Raw genomic sequence first — 22,572 nt, forward strand, 5'->3', positions numbered from 1 at the left:
CCTGGTTTAAATTTTAGACTTGAAGCGTAAAACTTCATTAATTAGAATCTTAAGCAGTTAAAATCATCAGATGTTAAATTATGGACTATGGGAAAAAATAGTTTAGCTCACATCATATCAGTGTGGGTTTGAGCTAAGCTTTGGCTAAACTCTTTTAAAGCTTAAATTTTGTAGCTTATGTATGCAGTAATCATTGCTTCCAGTTTTGTTTAGATTTAGAATTGTAGTGTTGTTGTGTGCTGTTTTCATCATACGGACACAGACACTTAGGTTATTATCACATTTACATCCACTATGAGTTGGGCTGAAAGAGTGAGACATCGAAAGAAACACGTTTCTGTTTCTCCTAATCTTTGCAAAGAAGAAATTGTGAAGCTTAGCTGCTCTGTCAAGGCAATTATTCAGGTATGCAAATACACATAGAAAGTGAAATGATGAATTGCATTTTCAGATTTTGTGTATTTTTGTTTGATATATGACTTAATCATCCACAAATCTTTTTATTTGAGTTTTACGTTTATGTCTTTATGTAGTTCACTTCAAAATAATTATATCAGAGTAGTCACAGCACCAGCTTGCAATAGTCCAACTGGGTTTGGTACCCAGCGACACTTTAGCAAGGCATAAAGAAACGCTTGCTACTGTTCAGTGGTTCTTGTGAACAGTTACAAGTCCAGGCAATGCATTATAAAAATCACAAAAACAAATAACTATATGTGTATCTATTGAAACTTGCACAAATACAAGCTCTGGGGAATGATTGTGGGGGACAGTGGGGAACCATTGTCGAGGGTAACGATTCTGACACCATAGTACCAGTTTATTTTATGGGTGTTCCTGGTTTTGGCATAGTGTAGTGCTTATACCAAAATGGGGGAATTTATTTATTTACGTTTAAGGTTCTACATGAATTAATTGAAGGTCCTTAACAATTTTTTGAGGTGTTTATTTTTTTAATGTAGAATATTTTTATGACAGGACATATGGGCATGCAAGGGTCCACTTGGGGCATTGAGCGATTTAAACAAGGCCGCCAGGACACAAATCAGCCTGTTGAAGTCAAAGATAAGGGAACTTGAAGACATTTCCAATGAGGTGGACAATGAGAGACTTCGCATGGATTTGAAGCAACTTGTGGAAAATCAAACTCGTCAACTACAGTAGTAAGTTGTCTTCATTTTAGGATTGCATTATGTTACGTAACATTTTCAAATGACAGCTGTTTGCACGTTTGCCTAAATTTAAACTCAAAACCCATTACAACTAAAAGTGCTATTAATTATGTTTGTTATCTCTGTGCTTTTGCTGCTTAAGCTGCGGACTGGTACATGATCATTATGCTATAGTGGGATTATGATCATTATGTTATTACATTGAGCATACAGTACAAGATTCACTCTTAGATAGTGTATTGCTCATTTTCAGTACCCAAGCAACACTTCGTAAAGCAAACTTATCATGCAAGCTCTCCATTGATAATAGGGAGAAGGATGCACTTCTAGGATCCAGAGGTAAAGAGGATTATACCACTTTAAAATCGTAAATAATTCTAGTATCTATTTATCACCAAAGGGTGCTCAAATCATCCCCTGCAGAATTTCATTTATTTTCTGCAATGCTAGTTATTGCAAAAGTTTTTTTAAACTAGAGTTTTTTTACCAAGGATATAGAAATCATTTACTATGGTTACTATGGTTATAGAAATCAGGGCGCAAGAGATTCGACATCGCCAGGAAAATTCAAACAAGTCACTGGCACAAACAGGAAGTGAGATCACAGAAAACCTCCTAAGCATCACTCGCATGATGGACAACACAGTCAAACAGAGCTCAGCTACACTTCAGACCTTGGGTAACTTAAACAATTATAATATTAGTGGAACATTACCTGCTGGGTAAACATAGTGAGGCAAATGAGTGTTATGTTTTTTTGAGTTCGGTGAAACAAATATTTTAGTTACTCTTTAGCCCCATCCCATGAATGATCATATTTCAACTTAACTTATACACAATGGTATTGTAGCTACGTTTCCTTTATAGTGACGTCATCAAAGAGCATTAGTGACACGAACGAAGAACTGAAAGATCAGTCTGGACTCATCCATACTGGTCATCGACTCCTGACCAAGTACAACCGCAGAGAATTCACCGACAAGATTTTAATCTTTTTAGCAATGGCGCTCTTCTTTGCCACTGTTCTTTACATTCTTAAGAGAAGATTGTTTTGATGCACTGTAGTCGCTGTCCTGCGCTTTCTCGTTGTCGCTAAATCGCCGCTGAAACCCATGTTGGTGAATTTGCAGGGTAGCCTACTACCCTTGGTTGGATGGCGTGATATGACGCAGTTTACTTGGTTCGGTGAATTGATGTTTGTTGACATTATTAGGTAAAAGGAAAATCATGACATTTGTCAATACAGTTCTCGTTCGACGAAATAAATAGAAATCAAAAAGTGTGTAGGTTTACTATAGGCATCTGTCGCTAAGGCCAGTTTTAAAGTCTGTCTGCCAAACGCAATAATTCTTTGATTTTGAACATAGCCTATAAAGATTTATCGTACGACAACGATATCCAAGGTTTAAGTCAAACTTACTCAAAGATAAATGCATAAGATACAGTACATTAAGACCCAACTCTAAGGATAAAAATCGAAAATATTTTAGGTAATGTTTCAGCTTCAACATTAGAAGTGATTTTGTTGATTAACGCTTCAAAATTACTCTCAAGAATATCTGCCTTAAGGTCACATTACCATTAAGCTATTATATCGGTATCACAATGTTTATCTTCGGTCCCAGGAAAGTCTTCACGCAGCGTAAACTCAGTAATGATTCGGGCCCCGGTTACCGAGCTAACCTTTGTTCAAGTTAGCAATTTAAGCTTTGTGCAGGTTGCTTACACCTGTGAAAGAAGTAAAGCGAATCCTTGAAATGTGATGTGAAAATATTATATGATAGAAGAGTTTGTTCAGGCAGGTTTGTTGGGCATACGGGTCCAGCATTTTAAGACAACTTCAGAACCGGTTTATCCCTCGGCTTCAAAAATCCTTTTATGCCAAGACCTTGATATCTTTTTTGCGCTTTTAGTGGAGACTTTGCCTAAATTAATTCTGCCTTCATTAGCGCTAAAGTGCGTATTTGTACAGTTTCATTCCTGGTCGTTCATCACAAAACCATAATGTCGTAACCTCGGGCACAATGCATTTTAGAATAGTTGTTTATCTACTTTATTAAATCTTCTACTTTAATATACCACTTTTCTTAATTACTCCAATGTCCAAATTGCTCTGACGTAGGAAACTACGCCACTTTAAACTTGAGTGAGAAAGCAAAGTTTTTGCATGATTGAACATTGACGTAATTTGCGCTCAAGTTAATTAAAAATTAAATTCAATTAATCTTTATCATGAATCAATCACCATATAAATTGGAAAACGTAATTTCGAAGAAGCTATTTTTATAAAGAGTTTGAATCGTCATCGTGGAAACGAAAATAGGTAAAGAAGTATAGAGCGGCAGTACCAAAATTGGTATTGGGAATGAAGAAAAAAACCCTTGTGCAAAAATAAATCACAGTTTATCGATTTAAAAACTTAGAAAGAAAAAACGCTTGCAGCGGGATTTGAACTCTGAGCTTCAAAACGTGCTTGATCGACTTGCAGTGCCAAAAGGTGAAGGGCAGTGACGCAATAATGGTGTATTCCGTCGGAAGCCGAATTTTCCGTTGTAACCATTCATCGGTTTAGGATCTTGAAGAAACTGATCGTGACCATCCACCACGTCTCGTGAGTAGCCTATTATGACGCAAAAATGATAATAGGTACGAGACGCAAAATTAATCAACGATCTATTTTACCTGATCCCGATTTGTTTCGTCTCGACAGGTAATCATGCCCAACTCCAACGTAATGAAACCTGTCTACCGTTTTGCCTTGAATCGACTCGCTGTTCCTTCGAGTCTGTGACAAAATAATCGAGTAATTGTGACGTAGTAGTAGTAGTACTTTTATAACGTCAAGTTTTCCACCTGTCCAGTCTTGTGCAAGGTCTCATCCAAACCTTTATATGTAAAGTAGTTCTTTACATAGGGGTCAAAATGTGAGTTGTACGGGGGTATTGCCGGGCCCAGTTTGGGTTGAATTTTTCCAAAATCGTCCTGTAGCCATAATAACATCATTACGTAATGCGGTAATGACGTAAAAAAGTAAGAAGACAAAGAGGTATTCTTGCAAAACACTCGGAGGTTTTTGAAAAATCCCACTCTAGAGCAAAGTTTTCGCAGGAAAATTTTTATACCTAATACTCTGCCGAGTACACACGCAACGGTTAAAAGAAGCTCTTTTCTGTTTGCATACAGAGAACAACGCCTCGTTTTGTAATAAATATGTTTTGAAACAGGCTTTAGAAACTGCCAACCTGAATCGAACTGAGTGCAATTCCATCCAAGATGAATCCCTTCTCCTTTGCTAGCCTCTCCGCTCTGCTCTGAGGAGGAGGGACCGTCTTAGGGCGAGGCAGTTTCTTCGGAGATGGGTTGTCATCTTTGGATTCACTCTGGAAAAAGAAACCCGGTTCATGAGAAGACTTAATTACAACGTGATATACTGTAACATAAACATTTCGTCATTAGTTACGTGGAAAGTTTTCAAAGAGATTGACAGAATGACTTTACGGTAATAAATATTATAGCCTAGCTGCTATGAGGTTTATATATGATTCTGTGTTGTATTCACGGTGTTATTTTACCAAGGCTTATTTGATATACATTCGTGCTGATTAGGGCAATGAGGTGAATTTTTACTTCTACAGTGCGCATAAGTTACTAGGCCTTCATTAATTAACTTTATAAACTATATTTGTCCACATAACATTACAGAAAAATTTCGGAATTTTTAACAACTTCGTAGTGGAAAACATATTTCATCACATATTATTATACTAAGCAAACATAGGATTATAATAGAGCCTCATAACAACGACAGCGTGTGCTCGGTTTTGCTGGCCCTATCTTACAACATATCTTGAAGCCTTTATACAATCCTCGAACGTTCCAAACCAAGATCCCTTTTCAAAACAAATGCATTGTTTGAGGCTTATGGGCTTAACTTTGTTGGTATAACTTGTGGCTAGAAACGGCGCCCAACGCTTTCAGAAAACAAAAAAAGCGAAATTTTAATAACGTCTTGCTTGATAGCATCGTCGTTTCCACGGTAACCATCAACGCGTAAAATCTTCAAAATCTTCCCGGCACCTTTTGTTAATTTTAACGTTCAGTAGCTCAAGATACAAACTTTATGATGTCATAATTCTTAAAAATTATATAAAACATACTGTTCTCATGTTGTAGGCGAGTTTTATTGTCTCCTTGGCTGTTTTTGAGTCCAGCAGCGATGGAACTCGCTCAGGTGACACACTCTGTGACCTTCTGTAAGTCTTCACAAACATAGCCCTAAAACAACCATAGCGACCAATCAGTTTTTATCACTTTTAAAGCTATTGATCGGTGACCAGTGACACTTGTAACTTGACTGATGCCAACAAAAGCGCATGATTTGTATTGCGCGAATAACTCATTATTGGTAGCTCATTGATTAAAAAACAAAGCGCCTAATCTTCAGCAATAACTAACAATTATCAGTTTAATGACTATTAAGCCTGCTTTTACAGACAAGGCTTCCAGGTTATTACAATCACTCATCCGGTTGGTGATGGCGATTATATTTGTGGTTGGTAAAAGGAATATTTATTTATATTTCTATTCATCTCGTTCATCTTTATACCTTCCCACGTGACGTGGTGACACCGGATAGGACAATAAGAGGGGTCGTCGTGGTCCATGGAACCCAATTTTGTCGGTGGGTTCAGTGAAGACTCTGCCTTTTTGGCTGTTCATTGTTTTCTGGAAGTACAGAAAAATTATACAAACTAGCAAATAAAGCTGTAAATTAGATTTAACAGCCCAGGTATGTGTATTCGTTCATGTGCATTCAATTCCAAGCTCTCGCTTTTATTTTTCACTATATACACACTGTATTTACTTTGTATCCACCTTTGCCTTGAAATGACGTAATTCGACATCATTTCACGAAGCAGTGACGTGTTACTCACCCTTAGTGTGTTCATCATGACTGGTGAGAGGACGTACGTCTGCTGATGTTCGTCCAATCGCGTGTCGTATTCTGGAATCGCCTTTCGTGGCGTCATCTGACTTGATGACCTCGAACGCGGTGACATCACGGTGGACGTCATGCTTAGTTTTCTGCGTAAAATAAAAAACGTTGTTTTTAAGTTAACTGTGTGGGAGATGCTTCCAGACGTCTGTAATTAGCTTATAACTTGCATTAGATTCAAGGCGCGTAGAAACATTACATTTCACTGCTTTTATACAAGATCTACAATAAAAGCAGGCTTTGCCATGATGCACAATACATGCATGTGGAACCTCTGCACATACCATGTCCAAATAATTACAGGCTACTGAGTACACACAAATATATTATCGCTGAAAGAATATCGTTAAGCTATCACAGCTCACTCTTTTTGTGGCATTCTTACGTTTTGTGACGTTTTCTACGTGGTGTTCTTGGCTGCAGTTTGGCTTGGGTCACTACTTTCTTTCTTTCGTTGATTGTTTGAAGATTTCTGTCTGTATATTTCAAACCGTCATGCCTCGTACGAGTAATGTTAGGCTTCGCTAAGTAGTAACGTCTCAGATCCGCTGACAGGGCAGCCAATGTAACACTGGTGGTCATATTTTAACCTTTTTAACTGTAATTCGACACTGTCGTGTTTACGTTCTGGGTTTAAATATTCTCGTATTTTTTATTATCCTCTACTTGTGGCCCTCACATTAGCCTGAATTGGGACAATGCATTTATTTTAAATCAAAACATCGGCCTACATTAAACATTTCTTGTCGCCTCTTGTCGACACAATATATCGAAGAAAAGATGTAGGCGTGGCCGGGAATCGGGTTGCAATTGCCGGCTGACTTTTAAATGTTCCCTGTAACGTTAAGCAGCTGATACAAAGCTACTTCTGAGATGTTCTGCGCGCTTGTTCCTGCAATTTCAAAAGCAGACATCGACGGCGAGGTATCAACGCAAGCAGAATTGTTGACTTGTTTACAACTGCTCCACACTGCCGTCTAGCGAAAAGTTGCAGACAAAAAAGAGGACACGGTGAAGAATTGCATCTCATCGTTCACCTTCCATCACTAAATGTGTGGAAAAATACGTACAATGTTGATCGTTGTAAAACAATACAAAGACAAAGACAAAGACAATACAAACGCAATATACAAAGACTTGCTGATGAACAATTAATGTGTGAAGGAAGGCGACTAAACATACTGTTACGTTTTGTTGTCCTCACTCTTAGATTTACAGATATACAGGCACATCTTTTATTTAAAAACAGTTTCGTTGACACAACTCATTTCAGGAGCTCCAATATAAAACTGACCGTGCAACTAATTGTCGGACACAAGACAAAAAAGACACATGAGCTTGATTAAGCACGAAAAAGCGTAATCGGCCGCATGGGAGAAACGCAATAAATAGAGGGCAAAAACAAGTGTAACAATACTATAGATGTTAATAATACAATTTTATTTTATAGAATTGTATGTGAGCACAAGTACTGGCTATACTAAGCTCTTTTAGATATTTTTGATTGAAATAAGTCGCTGATTTGGTAGAAAGTGTCTTCGTAAATGGTGCACTAACAGTTTTTTCTATATATTTTTTAACAATTCTTTCTTATGTTTTGCAAAATGTACAAAATTAAATTACAAACGGGAAATAACTTCAGCAGGTGTACGATTATCTTTTTCGAAATAGTTCTGCATATTTTACTCTTTTTAATAAACAGTAAGCTCAAGAATACTAACGTGCCTTCATTTTCAGCTAGGTGTGGTAAAAAGTTTAATTTAATAAATTTTTATTTATGAAAATTCCTTGCCTAACTAAAGGTCACCACAAAATGCCAACGCCCGAATCAAGTCTAAATTCTTTGTCGAATCAATATAATTTATATTAAGGTTATCTATCACCATCATTTTAGTATGTGTTTAGATACGAAGCTATATGTCACCAACCACTAAATATGTCATAATTACAGATCAAAAATTCATGACTTCATTCTATTTGTTGAGGATGACGGCAAATCAATTTGAGTTTATTAAAATTGCAAAGAGAAGTGTCATAATAATAGTTTGGTTGAGACGATTGCGTTGAAGGTCGCTGGCGCATTTAGACTGCAACTTATAGGGCGTTGCCAAGTTCTGATAAAACAAATTTCGTGACCATTTGTGACATTAACTGTTAATTAGATCTTTTTTTGACGTCACGAGCTCGACAGGCGTTTATCTAACTATCAATTATTTAGTGGCCTTTTTTAAACAGTGTCTAAATTACCGCTCATATTAATTAAATTAATTCATATGTTATGACCATGCGATTACATGAATTAAGCACGACTTTTCCGCAAGTGTGCGTCGTTCGTTTTACTGAAACGCTTGTTTACTAAAACGTCCCATTTATACCATATAGTTATCACGACACAAACTTGTCATTACGTCGTCACTATACCGTAAAAAAACAGCAAGTATTGCTAACGACTTCATTAAGCAGAAAAAGCTGAAATTATACATCTTTAGCAATAGTTGAATGAAACTTAAATAGACTTTGTCCTTAGTATAAAATCCCTCCGAACCCACGCCACAAAAGCGGTTCATTTCGACATTTTCCTTAACCCTGTCCTAAACCACGTGACTATTTGTTATTTCACGTGTAGCTGCCGCTACAGATATAATTGTTCTTGAACATTTATTATAATTATATTATTTACGACTGGAATTAACCCAAAGCCGGAAAACCATCGATTGGTCAATTGTTTGTACTCCAACATACACTTTTGTTTCAACTAACGCAATGTTTTAACGATTATAACTGGATTTTATCTTAAGAAAGGTTATATAATAACCCTATTATGTTATAATGATACTATTATGGTTTTTATTTATGACTAAATCCGATGAAATGAAGCTCATTTTGACGGCAATTACGAATTAAAATTGATGCTTCATTAACAAATGTATGCTACAAATCTAAATGAAGCATTTCTGTTTTTGCTCGATATTTTGTTTTACAAAATGTTAGCATATAACTTATAATATAATAAGAAAAAGATATATCTTTTTCTTTTATGAACATTATCATATTGTTACTGTTATTATTATTATTATTATTATTATTCTTATGCAATCAAATCTTAAAAGGAAATATTCTGTTTAAAGAAGAAACGTTTCCAAATATTCTTTTTGTTCAACCAACAAAGCAACGTTAAGTTTTAGCGGTAATTAGCAATAACTGCTGGCAGTTTTAAGACAAATCTGACAAAGTGGGCAGGTGCAAATAACAGCTTCCTACCAAAATCCTGCAGAGGTTTGTCCTTGGCTATTGTAGTAATTCACTTTGCCAGTCTATACTTTGTTATACCGTTGTCGTAGGTCTCACTAATTATTCGGGTGCGTCAAGTCGTGTGCTTTCCTTGTAAAATGCGGTTTGATGGTTGTCATTCAGCCTATCAAAGCACAATTAATCGTTCATCTTATGAACGAAGTTAGCAATTTACCAACAGGCCCGCGATACGTGTACGTTGTCAATAGCGATTATTTGAAACTAAATTACCGGATTGCGGTTATTAGTTAGAAGAAACCTGGTCAAAACCATATGCGAAAGTCATATCATAGTTCCCAGCGTTATTAGCTGGCGCTCCTTAAAGCAAACGATTAATTAGTAAGAGTTTGAACGTATTGGCTGCTTCGTTTATTCGTGTCACTTTGCTAATAACCGACACGTCCTTTCTCATGCACAGGTATATATAGGAAGCGGCAAGCAGTATCAAATCAGAAGTGAATGAAAGCGACTAAATCAAGTACAAGACGATTTACGGCTAAATACTTTATAAGAGTTATAAGCTTATTGGCTAATCGAACAAAGTCTGAAAAAATATCCTGTTTGATCGTATAATTGAAGAGCGCTGAGAAACAGGAAGAACTTTGAAAATCATGATGAAGATCTTAGCGTTCTTCGCTCTCATCGCCGCGGTTCAGTGTCAAGACAGCAGCCTGATCCAACTTTTCAATCAAATCTCCAGCCTTTCTCCGGAGCAGCAACTGGCCCAGATTTCACAGCTCAGCTCGGATCAACTTTCGCAATTAAACCAGTATCAATCCTTGCAGCAGACTTCCTCGCAGTTGAATCAATTGGGTCAAAATTCCTTGGGTCAAACCAGCTCTTCCCAGAACTCGCTTAGTCTTCTGAACTCATTAAATTCCCAATCTCCTTCTGGTTCCACCGGTTTTAATCCGTACGCCGGGAGCAGCTACCCTTCGCAAAACTCTTTGGGTTCGTTAGGATCGTTGAGCTCGATAGGTTCGGCGAGTTCGTTAGGGTCACTTGGATCATTATATTCGAGCGGTTCTTCATCGCTCGGTCTGCTCAACTCGCTGAACTCCGGCTCATCGTCTTCGCTTGGAGGTCTTTCTGGAGGATTGGGTCAAAGCCTCTTTCAGTCATCATGCCGTAAGTGCCATTATCTGTTATTATTTCAGCTAGTTTAGTTGAATAAGATCAGTTATAGCCATCTTTAGAAAATTATTATAAAATCATAAAGTATAATTTAGAATGTTGTTTTTGTCTCTCGATTTCTAGTTCTTTTAAACCTAGAAATTTTGTTTTTATCTTCCAGAGGACGACTGCGAAGATAATAACAAGTTCTTATGCTCCTATATGCGCAACAAGTGCAACTCGGGGACGATGAGCATCCTCTTCAAACAAGCATGTCCATACACGTGCGGGATCTGCAGGCCCTGCTCGATTTTTGCTCGATCATGCGTAGCAGGTACAGTTCTAAGCCCATTTGCACTGTAGATTGCGATGTTGACGTTGTGACATGCTATTAAACGTTTTGACGTTCTATTTGCAGACGACTCCTGCGTAGACAAAAACGAAAACCTTTGTAAGTTCCTCCTCGCTCCTACAATGTGCAATAGCGGAAAATTTGCCGGTGCTGTGAGAGACATGTGTCCGGTTTCCTGTCTCCAATGCGCGCCGTGCCCGGTACCAAAAGTGATAGAGACGCCAAAATGCTCAAAAGGTTTGTCGCTTTATTCAAGTTACGCTAAGGTTTCTCTTTGTAATTTGATAATTTGGTATATAATTGGTAATTGCTGGTAAAATATGAATGATAATTAATCGGTAATATATATATGATTGGTAGTTCGGCTTATTTTATCTTACCTGGCGTATTTGAGGTGCTTATTTCAGAGTAAAAAAAATAGAAATATTTGGTGAAAAATATTTGTCCAACCGAAGTACCTTCATATTAGACTAAATTGCTAAAATGTTCATTTCAGATTGCAAAGACGATAAGCCGAGTTGTGAGAGGTGGGCTAAGCTTAATTACTGTGAGGCGCCGTCTAAGTACTCGCCCTGGATGAAAGAAAATTGTAAAAAAAGCTGCAGAGCTTGCACTTATTGCGTTCCACCACCAGCCATATCGGAACCTGACATCGAAGAATTACTCAAAAGTTCTCTGCCTTCTAGCAACGCCACAAGCAAGCTGCCAGATGGCGCTACCGATCAAGGAACCGAACCCAACCAAGGTACTGGATCATAAACCAGAAAAGATTCTTGAGACTTAGAATAGCGTAAAGTTTTGAAGTTTCTCTTTCCACTGCTTAATCATTTTTGGGATGAACTCGTGTAAACATAAACCGAGAGATGCTGTTTCCTTTATTTTAGAACAATTGTTTTATTTTCTTATCGTAGTTTATCTTTTTTGCAGCCTCTATTTTAAACAGTTTAAATCTCCTCAACAACTACAAACCAAGCAACCTTAACAATCTGAACAGCGTCGACAACTCCGACGGTTTGGAAAATTTAGACCTGGATAATTTAAATCTCGAAAGTTTGGCCGAATTTCTAGGCGTACCATCCCTTACGAACACATTAGAGACATCAACGTCAGAAGCAACAGAGCCGTCTGGTCCCAGCGCTCAGCTCAACACAGTTACCACTTCTAACAAGAAAGTGATCCGCAAAAGCGATATTGACGCTGAGCGTCGCGATTGCCACAGAGTTGACGACGAAAACGCCAACGCAGTCGAGCAGTGCTTAAACAGCCACAACTACTATCGATGCTTGCACGGCGCCCAACCGCTCAGTTACGACAACCAACTTGCCAGAACCGCCCAGGCCTACGCCAACCGACTAGCAAGAGACGGCAGTCGAGGCATCACTTCCATGAACCCGTCTCGAATAGGTAAAAACTCAAAACTTTAAGTCTACTTAGAGTATGACGTCAATATCACCTCATTCTTTAATGAGGCAATAATTAAATCTTAACGTCTTCAGGTTATGCTCGACCTCGGGGCGTTGGTGAAAATCTCGCAAGCAATCGGCAAGAGGGAAAGAAATATGACGTCAAGGAAGCGGTGGCGGATTGGTACGCGGAGGGCCTCATGTACGATTACGATGCCCAAGCACATTCCTACAACACCGGTAAGAGAAACATACACCAGCACACATATTTTTAAGTTTTCAAACTGCAATTTTCTCGGAATATCCCATTGCGAATTTTCATTTTGACCATGTAAAGGATGTCATAGGTTTTGGAATCAATAAATTATTACGCGTTAACTTTTATTTCACTAAAGTAATGCCAAAAATTGACCAAAATTATACATCTTAGCGCATTTCTCGCAAGTGATATGGAAAGATACCAAGAGTGTCGGATGCGGAATTGAAAAGGTCGGCCACAAGATTTACGTAGTAGCGCATTACAGATCATCCGGTAATTCCCCGGGGCATTTCCTTCAAGAAGTTCCCAGGCCAAGTGCAGGTTGGTTATTCATACTATTTTCAAGAGCTGTTGAATGTAAATTGGCAAATAATTAACATCTGTGATGTGGCGGTAGCATTTGTTTTGTTTTCTAAAGTAGTAAAGCTTTGTGTGTTCAACCGTAGTTTCCTGTTACAGTATAACCTTTTACAATTTATCATCATATTTTCTAACCGTAAGTAATTTCACGCAAACGCAGATGTGTGTCAAGCCAACTGCGGACTAGGAAGTTGTCAGCGTAATGAAAAATCGACTGACGTAAACAACAACAATGAAGACTGTGTTTGTGACGCGGTGGGAACCAAACCTTCACTTCCGACTTGTACCGGAAGATGCGTCGTTAATTGTCCCAGGCCCAAAAATTATCGTGGTTATTGGCAAACGTCATGCGAGGGTTCTCAGATTTGCTCGTGCAACGATAGAGGTGACGTATCCAGGAATATCTGGCCCGGAGCCTGGTGCTACTAATGACTCATCAGTGCGTCACAAAGATCTCAGAAACGCCTCACCAATGCTTTTTTATTCGCTTGTCTTTCTATACGATATACTTTCTAACTTTTGGAAAGCACTCGTATTTTGTGTTCTTTTGCGCCATGGTTTTATTCTTTGTTATTATACTTTTTGGAAGATGTTCTTAATAAATTATTTTTTTTGCAACTTTGATTTGTATAAAACAGAGGAAGTAGTCAAAATTGAATAACAGAATAAAGTCGGTTAAACCCAAGTAAAGCAGGAAAAACATGTCTAGGGCGTATACCGGATAACGATTAGACAAGAACTCTTTAATTTAGTCGAACGTTTTGCTTTTAACTCCAGGTGTTGTTTCTAATAGGGATTTGTAATGACTGAAATTGAGGAAGTTAATTCTAACATCAAAAAAGACACGGTTGGAAGGTTTTAAGGCGTTAACTAAAAAAACATGAAATTGTTAATTAAGATTATTCATTAATTAAAAGAGATAAACCAAAAATAATTTAAGAAAAATTGTTAATCTAATTGCAGTTTTTATTTGACTTTTTCCAAGTCGAAAAGAGACCCAGGAGATCCAAAAATGAATTTCGAAATTTTTTGGGACAAAATCATTAATAAGCGCTAAACAGTTAACGATAAATTCACTGGTGAGGTTTTTTCCAATTGTTGTATCTGTAAATAGTTAAGGTTTATCGTCTTAGGGTACCCGGCCGCTTCTATGCCCAGCATTCACCAAATTTAAGCTTGTTGTATGTGACGGTCCAGGCAATGGACCGGTTGAAACCCTGTTATCGTCAACTAATTACAATTAAAACATCGATTTGCCCCAAAGCTATGCGTAGTTAAACGGCGACCATTCCAAATGCAGTTACGGACTTTGCTTTAGACTTAAATATCAACAACAGGGAGAATAAACAAAATAAATAATAAAAACCAGACTTGGTGGTAATTGCTGAAAACTATATTTTTAGGTTTGTTATCCTGGCCTACCACTCAAAATGGCCCAAAAATCTAGAAATATTGAAGCAACTCAAGAAAAGCCTTAAGTTCACAAACTCTCCTTAAACAATTGCGTTCCGCGACCACATGAAGCACGATCAAGATTATAATTCTTGAAACGAAGAAGAAAACCGGACTCCTGGCAATTTTTTTGCGGTGATAAATAAAATGAATTACTTAATGTGAGGAGCAAGTCCAAAAACAATTTGATCTTATTTAATTTTTACTTGACTTGACTTTAATTTGACTTATTTTATTGATTTTGATCTAATTTGATCTTATTCAACACTACTCACTAAATATTCTGGTAAAATAGTTTTGAAGAATAATTCTTCGTTAGATAAATATAAGCAAAAGAATATCGCAATATTGACCTTTAATTGTGACGTAGATGAAGACTCTTGTGATGTCATTGGTAATCACAGACAACATTTGCAGCAATACCTACTGTATATCACGTATATATTTGTTACTGCCGATAGCGTGAAAGGTGATAGCTTATAACTCGACCACGGCAACTAGTACGGAACCGGATTGACGGGACCTTCGTTCTTGTTGTGTTACAGCGGCCCGATGTAAAGAAATTTTAATCATCGCTTTTCTGTACAACTCCGTTAGTGACTTTCCTTATACGTTTTAATCCACGAGTTTTACATTCCAATACAAACTGCTTTATTCTGTACGCTTGGTCTGGAGTGGATCGTGAAAGCGGTAAACGAGCATGCGCCTATTAAACAAAAGTTCAGAATGGTGACCAATTGAATACAATAACTCGACAAAACCATTGCTACCGGATTGAAGATTAGATGTGCCACTGGAATGCAAGTGTTGCTTGGTTTTTAACGATCTGTACCGAATGTGTCTGTATATAAACCAATCACCTACCCACTCTCTGCTCCGCTAACTTCTAATCTCATTCACTCGAGTAATTGTAGAATAAAATAAATCTTCTTCATTATCTGTCAATCAAAGTACTGCTCCCATCGAGAAGCATAATTAGCAGCGAGATAAGAAATCGCGGGCAGCGTAACCTGTTTTGGGCAGGTGTTGTACAGGGGAGGGTGTAAAAGGTGTAAATAGCGTGAATCTAAAACTTACTATGAAAACAATAAAAAGAATCACAACTGGCACAAATCATTCATACTAAACAGTACGAAGTCACGCATCGTGGGTGAAATACCTCCAAATATACATCTGAAAGCAAACCAATGCTGATTTAAAACAATAGTGCGGTATTAAATTATAACATGGTTATTATAGAACGAATTAGTACGTGAATTATCGTGACAACTTGACTTAAAAAAGTGGTTTTGTTTATGGGTACTCCTACTTTTTCTTCAGTTTTTAGTCTGATCCACTGAAGTGGATCGTGAAAGCGGTAAACGAGCACGCGCCTATTAAACAAAAGTTCAGAATGGTGACCAATGGAATACAATAACTCGACAAAACCATTTCTACCGGATTGAAGATTAGATGTGCCGCTGGAATGCAAGTGTTGCTTGGTTTTTAACGATCTGTACCGAATGTGTCTGTATATAAACCAATCACCTACCCACTCTCTGCTCCGCTAACTTCTAATCTCATTCACTCAAGTAATTGTAGAATAAAATAAATCTTCTTCATTATCTGTCAATCAAAGTACTGCTCCCATCGAGAAGCATAATTAGCAGCGAGATTAAAAAACTTGACAACTTGACTTAAAAAAGTGGTTTTGTTTATGGGCACTCCTACTTTTTCTTCAGTTTTTAGTCCAAATTAACAGGCGTTGAAGTAGATAATTCGCTATACTATAAATTTGCAATCATATCTGCACAAAGATTGAAAATTAATTCATTTGCAAAATCGTGCAAAAGATGTAAATTGTAATTAATTATTCAAAAAAGGATCTTGGATCTTGCCTTTGTGTTAACAGGGGACGGACGGACGATATCTTTAACATTATCTTAACATAACATTATCTTTATCTTTAACGACAGGGGACGGTATCTTTAACCTTCACAAGTTTTAGTTTTTATTTATTTATTTACAAGTTCAATTTTTTCTTGCATGGTTGTTATGAAAACACTTCCTTAGGAAAATCTGTGTAAACTGCATATTTACCCCTGTGCTCCAGCTCGGCAAACAGGTTGATAAAGTACTTAACTCAATGTAACGCCGTTTCACTTAAGGCATGGAAAAATATATAGCTCAATGAAAGATACCTGTTATAAGTCCAACGAGATGGCTTATTAAGTATGCCCCATTTTTAATGCCCCATTTCATTTGCACAGCATTGCTGCAACACGTAAGTAGCCGCGGATGTGAAGTGGTCTAAAGTGAACAAAACATGGAGCTATATGCTTTAGATCTCAAAAATCCTTTTACGAAGCAAGGCTTGCGGAAGTTGATTCTTTCGCCAATTGATCAGTTTAATCCTAGACAAATGCCATTACGGTAATACAATACAAATTTTTTTCTTACCGTAAATACATAATGTGTATGTTTTATCGTCGTTGCTTACCCTCGGCATGGGTCATTATTTTTAAACCGACAAGGTTATTTTGCCGCAAACAGAAAAGTAACTTTAAATATTCCAACTGATTTCGCAAATTGATTTTAAAGACGCGCATAAAGCACTACTCAAAAAAAGTCTATTCATACACATACCGCTTCAAGAACAATTTTAACCAAATATCGCGAAATTTATTTATTCATTTATATTTATTTAGCGAAACCACCACCAGTCATGCTGCAAAGTTTTGAAAAAGAAAACAGATTAAACGATGAATGTTACCTGTGCTCTTTACACGCTTGTAGTATAACATTAATTTAGCGAACATTGTTTTAGTTTGTACAGACTTTAATTAATTATTACTTATGCAAACTGGCGTATAACTGTGGTTGCAGATTTTTGATTTGTTTTCCTGTTTTTACTTACATAAAACATTGATTACCTATATCGCTTACTTCCAAATAACTTACTCTTTTAGGCTACTCCATAGCTTTAGAATAAAATCAAGAAGTATGACAAAATGGAATTCCAAATCCGGTTACTAACTAACACCAGATGTTCAAACTCGACCGGACGCTAAAACATCAACACTGCATTAAATTGCAAAAATAATTCACTTTTTATATTTCATACTTTTAGGGAAATATGTTTTTTTTCGCGCATTAAGAATTGCCGTCAGAGAAATAGTTATGCAGGTATAAGAAGTCGGCTGGCTACATCTAGAGGGATAGAATCTTGCTCATGTAAAAATTCTTCAGAGTGTTCATAATTATTTTGCAGGAAAGCAGCCGCATTGTTATTTGCAGTGTTAGGTGGACAAGAAATTGGATCAGACTCGTAAATATAACTAGATCCAGGAGTTATAGAAGCAGTAGGGCAACTATTACTGGATCCAGGAGTTATAGAAGCAGTAGGGCAACTATTACTGGATCCAGGAGTTATAGAGACAGTAGGGCAACTATTACTGGATCCAGGAGTTATAGAAGCAGTAGGGCAACTATTACTGGATCCAGGAGTTATAGAAGCAGTAGGGCAACTATTACTGGATCCAGGAGTTAGAGAAACAGTAGGGTAACTATTACTGGATCCAGGAGTTAGACAAGCAGTAGGGTACCTATTACTGGATCCAACATCAGGACCAGCGTAGCGACCGTGATTGCTATGTCCAATATCAGGACCAATGAAACTACTTGTTGGAGTAGCGTGAACAAGTTGGTTAGTATAACTCGGTCTAGGAGCCGGTTCATGGAGCTGATGTTGCTGTTGCTGCTGATGTTGTTGATGTTGTTGATACTGCTGATGAAGCTGATGCAGCTGATGCTCTTGATGCTGTGGATGCAGCGGGTCCTGATGCGGCTGATGCAGCGGATGCTCTTGATGCAGCAGATGCTCTTGATGCTGCAGATGGTGCGGATGCGGCTGAGGCAGCTGATGCGACTGATGCGGCTGATGGGGCAGATGCGGTGGATGCAGCGGATGCTGCCGATGCTCTTGATGCGGCTGAAGCGACTGATGCGGCTGATGCGGCTGATGCGGCTGATGCGGCTGATGCGGCTGATGCGGCTGATGCGGCTGATGCGGCTGATGCGGCTGATGCGGCTGAAGCTGCGGCTGATGCGGCTGATGCGGCTGATGCGGCTGAAGCTGCGGATGCTGCGGATGCTGCGGATGCTGCGGATGCTGCGGATGCTGCGGATGCTGCGGATGCTGCGGATGCTGCGGATGCTGCGGATGCTGCGGATGCTGCGGATGCTGCGGATGCTGCGGATGCAGCTGATGGTACTGATGCTGCCGATGCTGTTGATTCGGCTGAAGCAGCTGATGCAGCGGATGCTGCCGATCTTGTTGTTGCGCCGTTAATCGGGCTGCTGTTGTGTAGTAACCTTGACCACATGTAGCGTTAACGCAATTTTTACCATTCTTTGTGGATCTTGATTTCTTCCTCCGAGGTCGATATTTGTAATCAGGGTGCTTTATCATGTGTTCTTCTCGCAAGCGTTTCGCCTTCTCAACGTAAGGGCGTTTTTCCTCCTCCGACATCATCTTCCATTTTGCCCCTAAACGCTTAGAAATTTGTGAATTATGCATTTTTGGGTTGTCTTCGGCCATTTTTCGGCGTTCCTCGCGGGCCCAAACCTAGTAAAAAGATAACAGAAAATACCACAATTTCGATATTTTATCGTTTTTGTGCTATTGATGTTTTATGTACTAAATTATAATGATGTAAACGTCTGTTTGCAAACTTTATATTCTCGTTTAGGTAGCTGCAAGTATATTCGAAGAAATTGATGCTACATTTGTTGCAACTTGTTTCAGTTTAATCAATTTGCGAATTGCCAACCGTCTATTATTTGCTCGCCATTGTCTGGATGATTTTATGAAACTAACTTAGGTGAATGCAGAGTGCATCGGATACTCTTATTAGGGATCGATGCGTTCAATCAAATACAGCGACTGGCAAAAACCCACCAGTTCGCGTTAATTTTTTTCAATCTCTGTAGATGCTAATTAACGATTCCGTGGTTGTCCCATACGTCGCGATAAAATTAATCAAAAGAACCACCACCGCCGCAATGCAAACAAAATGGCGACGAGACATATTTTTGACATAGACTTGGGGAACGAAATAATATTAAAATTGACTTATCATTAAGAACCGTTTTTATTTTTTTGGTTAATCGCAAAGAGAGTTTTAATCCGAACCGAGAATGTTTATTTTTGCTTCGTTACGTAGAAAATGAATTGTCAAAATTTCTGATGTACTTCGTTATACATTTCATTCATCAGCCAACTTAAATCATGTTCCTGCGATGCGATGGAATGAAATATAACGAGAAACTGTCTGATAGGCGGAAATTACAAGTTGAGACTTTAAATCTTTGTGGGCATTTGTTCGCCGGTTGTTAATATAATGCAGCTTAAGAGGAATCTTCATAAATTATTACAGTTACCTCAAAAATCTTTGTAGTTTGAACCCACCGTGTACAGGCCAAATAACAACAAACAAAAGCGTACAAAATAATAAATCTTGCTACTGTTGTTGCGTTAACAGGAAATATTATAACTTAAACATCGTCTGAAGTAACACATTCTCACTTTAAAATCGGTTTATACTGCACCTGCATATATGTATAGAAATTAGACATGAAAGACGATCTAAACTATGTAATCAAAGAGAAATAAAAGCGCAATGGAATGGAATGAGCATGTGACGGAAAAACGATGAAAACCGATTTTTACATTTAGTTTAAATATATTCATTGGAATACTTTATTCTAAACATAAAGTCGTGGACGGCACTCGACATGGCGGCCTATTGGTTACTACATCTGGGTCGCAATTATGCGACCTGGATTCGATACCCAGTTGCTTTATCGTTTTTAATACCCTCGAGCAAAATATGAACGACGCTTGCTTCTGTTCAGCTTAAAATTCGAGCATCACATTTTCCGATAAATGTGTTCTTGAAACGGTATATCTATGCTTATAGTCATGGACTATGTGTTTTGAGCAATGCATTATGCGCGTGTTGAAAAATTAATTTTCAAGTTGAGTTGGAATTTTAAAAGTTACTTTTCTGTTTGTGGCAAAATACCTTGTCGGTTTAAAATATCGATTCATGACAAGGATGGGCATTAGCGATAAAACGTTTACAACATGTATTTATAACAAAATATATAGGATTATATACAGCAAAGAAAGTTTCATTTTCTCACCATAAATGCATTCATCGGTCTTTTGATTCGCTGTGGGGCTTTTCCAATTTTTTCATGGTATGTTGGATGAAGATTCTGGTTCGGGTTGAAGTTAGAACCCGAAGCATAATTGTTATACATCTTGTAGCAGTTGAAAAATCTTTTGAAAAATTTAAAGCTTTGAAACCTGATAATGTAAAACTGTAATCATCTTGTAAAAAATAACGACCCGAATATACAACGACAAACAAACCGACATAAGCTCAGGCGGCTAAAAGTTAAAACATTAAATGAAGGTTATGTCTAAATTTTTATTGGAATTTTGTCAACTTTTGCTGGAAAATATCGTACATTAGAACACAAACAAGTCTAGTTGGTTACTCCTGCCTGGACAGTTGTATTAGTATAGCTATAAAAGCTGTATTAAAACTCTACAAATATTTTCTATTCATTAACTTAACAATAAAACTTAACAATAGCTGTGACATTGTAGTTTAATAGCAGTCAATTGATTGCCTGCTTTTAACAATCCTACGAAAGTCCACTAACTAACTAACTAGTCCAAAACATCGCCGTTGTCCACTACGTTCAATTCACCCGAACAATAATTTAATGGGCAACTGAATGAACATTTTCTCTCTCCACTGCTTTTTTTCATCGCGGATTTGTCAAAAATCATAGGAATCCGTCGCTGCCTTTTTCCCACGTGTTGGCGAGTTTGCGTGGGCAACTAGACTTCCAAAATCAGGAAATTTTACGACTATGGAAAACTAGTCGCCGATGTTGGAAGATAACACCGGATGGCTTTTGTTCGTGGAGCGTCTTTCGAAGCCACAGATAAGAGACAATAGCGCACCTTGCGTTCTGTTTACCCTTTACCAGTTTAGCTGTAGGCTTATAGGCCTACAGATTCAGTGTCCCGCAGATATAACTGTTGAGACATATATTGCAAGTCAGCTGCAAATGCAAGTTTGCTGTTTTGGTTTGATGCCCCCATGATAAAAGTTATCGTTGTTAGTGATGACAAATTTAACCTGCAAAAGTTTTATGAATACATAACTCACCATAGTTTTCTAAACCAAATTTGATACAAACAATGAATTTTAACTTTTACATCAAAACATAAAGTTTACGATTTGGTTTTAACTTTCCAGTATAGAATTGTAACATGTTTTCTATGTTTTGACACATTAAAGAGTTTTGAAATCAGTAAAACATATTTCATCATATTTGAAATTCAGATCATGGCTCCACAATCACTCACAACAAGTAGCCATAATGCCTCTTTGTTTTTGGCTTTCATTAACAGGAGCATATGCATGATGTACTGTACTTCTCCGGAGGCTAAATACGTTGAATAAAAGGATGAAACTGGTCAAAGCTATATATTTTTCCATGTTTTAAGTGAATCGGCGTTACATTGAGTTAAGTAGGCCTACTTTATAAACCTGTTTGCCGAGCTGGAGCACCGGGGTACATATGCAGTTGACACAGATTTTCCTAAAGAAGTGTTTTCGTAACAACCATGCCAGGAGCACCGAGGATAATGTAAAAGGGGATAGGGGAATACGTAGTGTGCATAGATTTTCCTGAGGTATAGTGTTTTGACTACAGCCATACAGGAAAAAATAGATTGTTACAAACAGAACTTGATAAAGGTTTTTAAAACGCGGGAATAAAATCGAACGATAAAGGTAAGGTTGGATGCAGCTTTCGGTAACGACAGATAAGGTTGGCGTAAGGTCTGGTACATGCAAAGTTTGATCAATATTTAAAATAATAGGATACGTGCAATTCTTTTTTGCCTCTTGTTTGTTTACTACTGGGTTTGCTTCTTTCATTAACAACACTTCATGAACTCAGTGTTACAGTCATTTTTACATGTTCATAATATGTAAAAGCTTGGAGTATCACACACTTAATTATGCATTTTGTGCTTTTGTGAACGCGGAAATAGTCATAGGAATATGTGGCAAGGTTTGTGTATACATTTACAATACATTTTATAT

General features: G+C 37.8%; 4 protein-coding genes across 5 annotated transcripts; 2 read left to right on the top strand and 2 right to left on the bottom strand.

Moving 5' to 3' along the window:
- Positions 1-125: 125 nt before the first annotated feature.
- LOC143465693 (vesicle transport protein SEC20-like) lies at positions 126-2,456 on the top strand. The gene is made up of 5 exons (XM_076964119.1): positions 126-405; positions 979-1,163; positions 1,426-1,511; positions 1,702-1,851; positions 2,040-2,456. Exons 1-5 carry the CDS (start codon positions 295-297, stop codon positions 2,225-2,227), a joined length of 720 nt encoding a protein of 239 aa, XP_076820234.1. The 5' UTR covers positions 126-294; the 3' UTR covers positions 2,228-2,456.
- A 753-nt stretch (positions 2,457-3,209) lies between these two features.
- On the bottom strand, positions 3,210-7,145 carry LOC143465056 (uncharacterized). 2 transcript variants are annotated; one of them, XM_076963191.1, is made up of 9 exons: positions 6,900-7,138; positions 6,554-6,644; positions 6,107-6,257; positions 5,779-5,897; positions 5,330-5,447; positions 4,415-4,552; positions 4,026-4,154; positions 3,855-3,957; positions 3,210-3,792 (listed from the first exon to the last, which is right to left on the bottom strand). In XM_076963191.1, the coding sequence occupies exons 3-9, from the start codon at positions 6,245-6,247 to the stop codon at positions 3,635-3,637; spliced, it is 906 nt and encodes a 301-aa protein (XP_076819306.1). In that variant the 5' UTR covers positions 6,248-6,257; positions 6,554-6,644; positions 6,900-7,138; the 3' UTR covers positions 3,210-3,634. The 2 variants fall into 2 exon arrangements, with proteins under 2 accessions (XP_076819306.1, XP_076819305.1); XM_076963190.1 differs by having other exon boundaries at positions 6,554-7,145.
- A 2,726-nt stretch (positions 7,146-9,871) lies between these two features.
- LOC143465995 (uncharacterized) lies at positions 9,872-13,564 on the top strand. The gene is made up of 8 exons (XM_076964566.1): positions 9,872-10,587; positions 10,754-10,906; positions 10,991-11,161; positions 11,421-11,669; positions 11,852-12,328; positions 12,421-12,567; positions 12,758-12,907; positions 13,107-13,564. Exons 1-8 carry the CDS (start codon positions 10,071-10,073, stop codon positions 13,373-13,375), a joined length of 2,133 nt encoding a protein of 710 aa, XP_076820681.1. The 5' UTR covers positions 9,872-10,070; the 3' UTR covers positions 13,376-13,564.
- Positions 13,565-18,782: 5,218 nt separating this feature from the next.
- LOC143466205 (transcription factor Sox-14-like) lies at positions 18,783-20,757 on the bottom strand (the record flags this gene model as incomplete). Its single annotated transcript, XM_076964842.1, has 2 exons — positions 20,585-20,757; positions 18,783-19,004 (listed from the first exon to the last, which is right to left on the bottom strand). Coding segments are annotated over exons 1-2 (342 nt in total), but the record flags the coding sequence as incomplete, so codon positions are not given.
- Between the last annotated feature and the right edge of the window lie 1,815 nt (positions 20,758-22,572).

This window comes from Clavelina lepadiformis, chromosome 7, assembly GCF_947623445.1.
Source record: "Clavelina lepadiformis chromosome 7, kaClaLepa1.1, whole genome shotgun sequence".
NCBI classification, from domain to species: domain Eukaryota; kingdom Metazoa; phylum Chordata; class Ascidiacea; order Aplousobranchia; family Clavelinidae; genus Clavelina; species Clavelina lepadiformis.

Coding starts and splice junctions, on each gene's coding strand:
- LOC143465693 (XM_076964119.1), top strand. CDS start 295: ATGAGTTGGGCTGAAAGAGTGAGACATCGAAAGAAACACGTTTCTGTT. Junction 1,512..1,701: donor TGCACTTCTAGGATCCAGAG/GTAAAGAGGATT, acceptor CTATGGTTATAG/AAATCAGGGCGCAAGAGATT. Junction 1,852..2,039: donor AGCTACACTTCAGACCTTGG/GTAACTTAAACA, acceptor TTTCCTTTATAG/TGACGTCATCAAAGAGCATT.
- LOC143465995 (XM_076964566.1), top strand. CDS start 10,071: ATGATGAAGATCTTAGCGTTCTTCGCTCTCATCGCCGCGGTTCAGTGT. Junction 12,329..12,420: donor CATGAACCCGTCTCGAATAG/GTAAAAACTCAA, acceptor TAACGTCTTCAG/GTTATGCTCGACCTCGGGGC. Junction 12,908..13,106: donor AGTTCCCAGGCCAAGTGCAG/GTTGGTTATTCA, acceptor ACGCAAACGCAG/ATGTGTGTCAAGCCAACTGC.
- LOC143465056 (XM_076963190.1), bottom strand. CDS start 6,750: ATGACCACCAGTGTTACATTGGCTGCCCTGTCAGCGGATCTGAGACGT. Junction 5,448..5,778: donor TCACCACGTCACGTGGGAAG/GTATAAAGATGA, acceptor TGGTTGTTTTAG/GGCTATGTTTGTGAAGACTT. Junction 4,553..5,329: donor TCGCCTACAACATGAGAACA/GTATGTTTTATA, acceptor TTCTTTTTCCAG/AGTGAATCCAAAGATGACAA.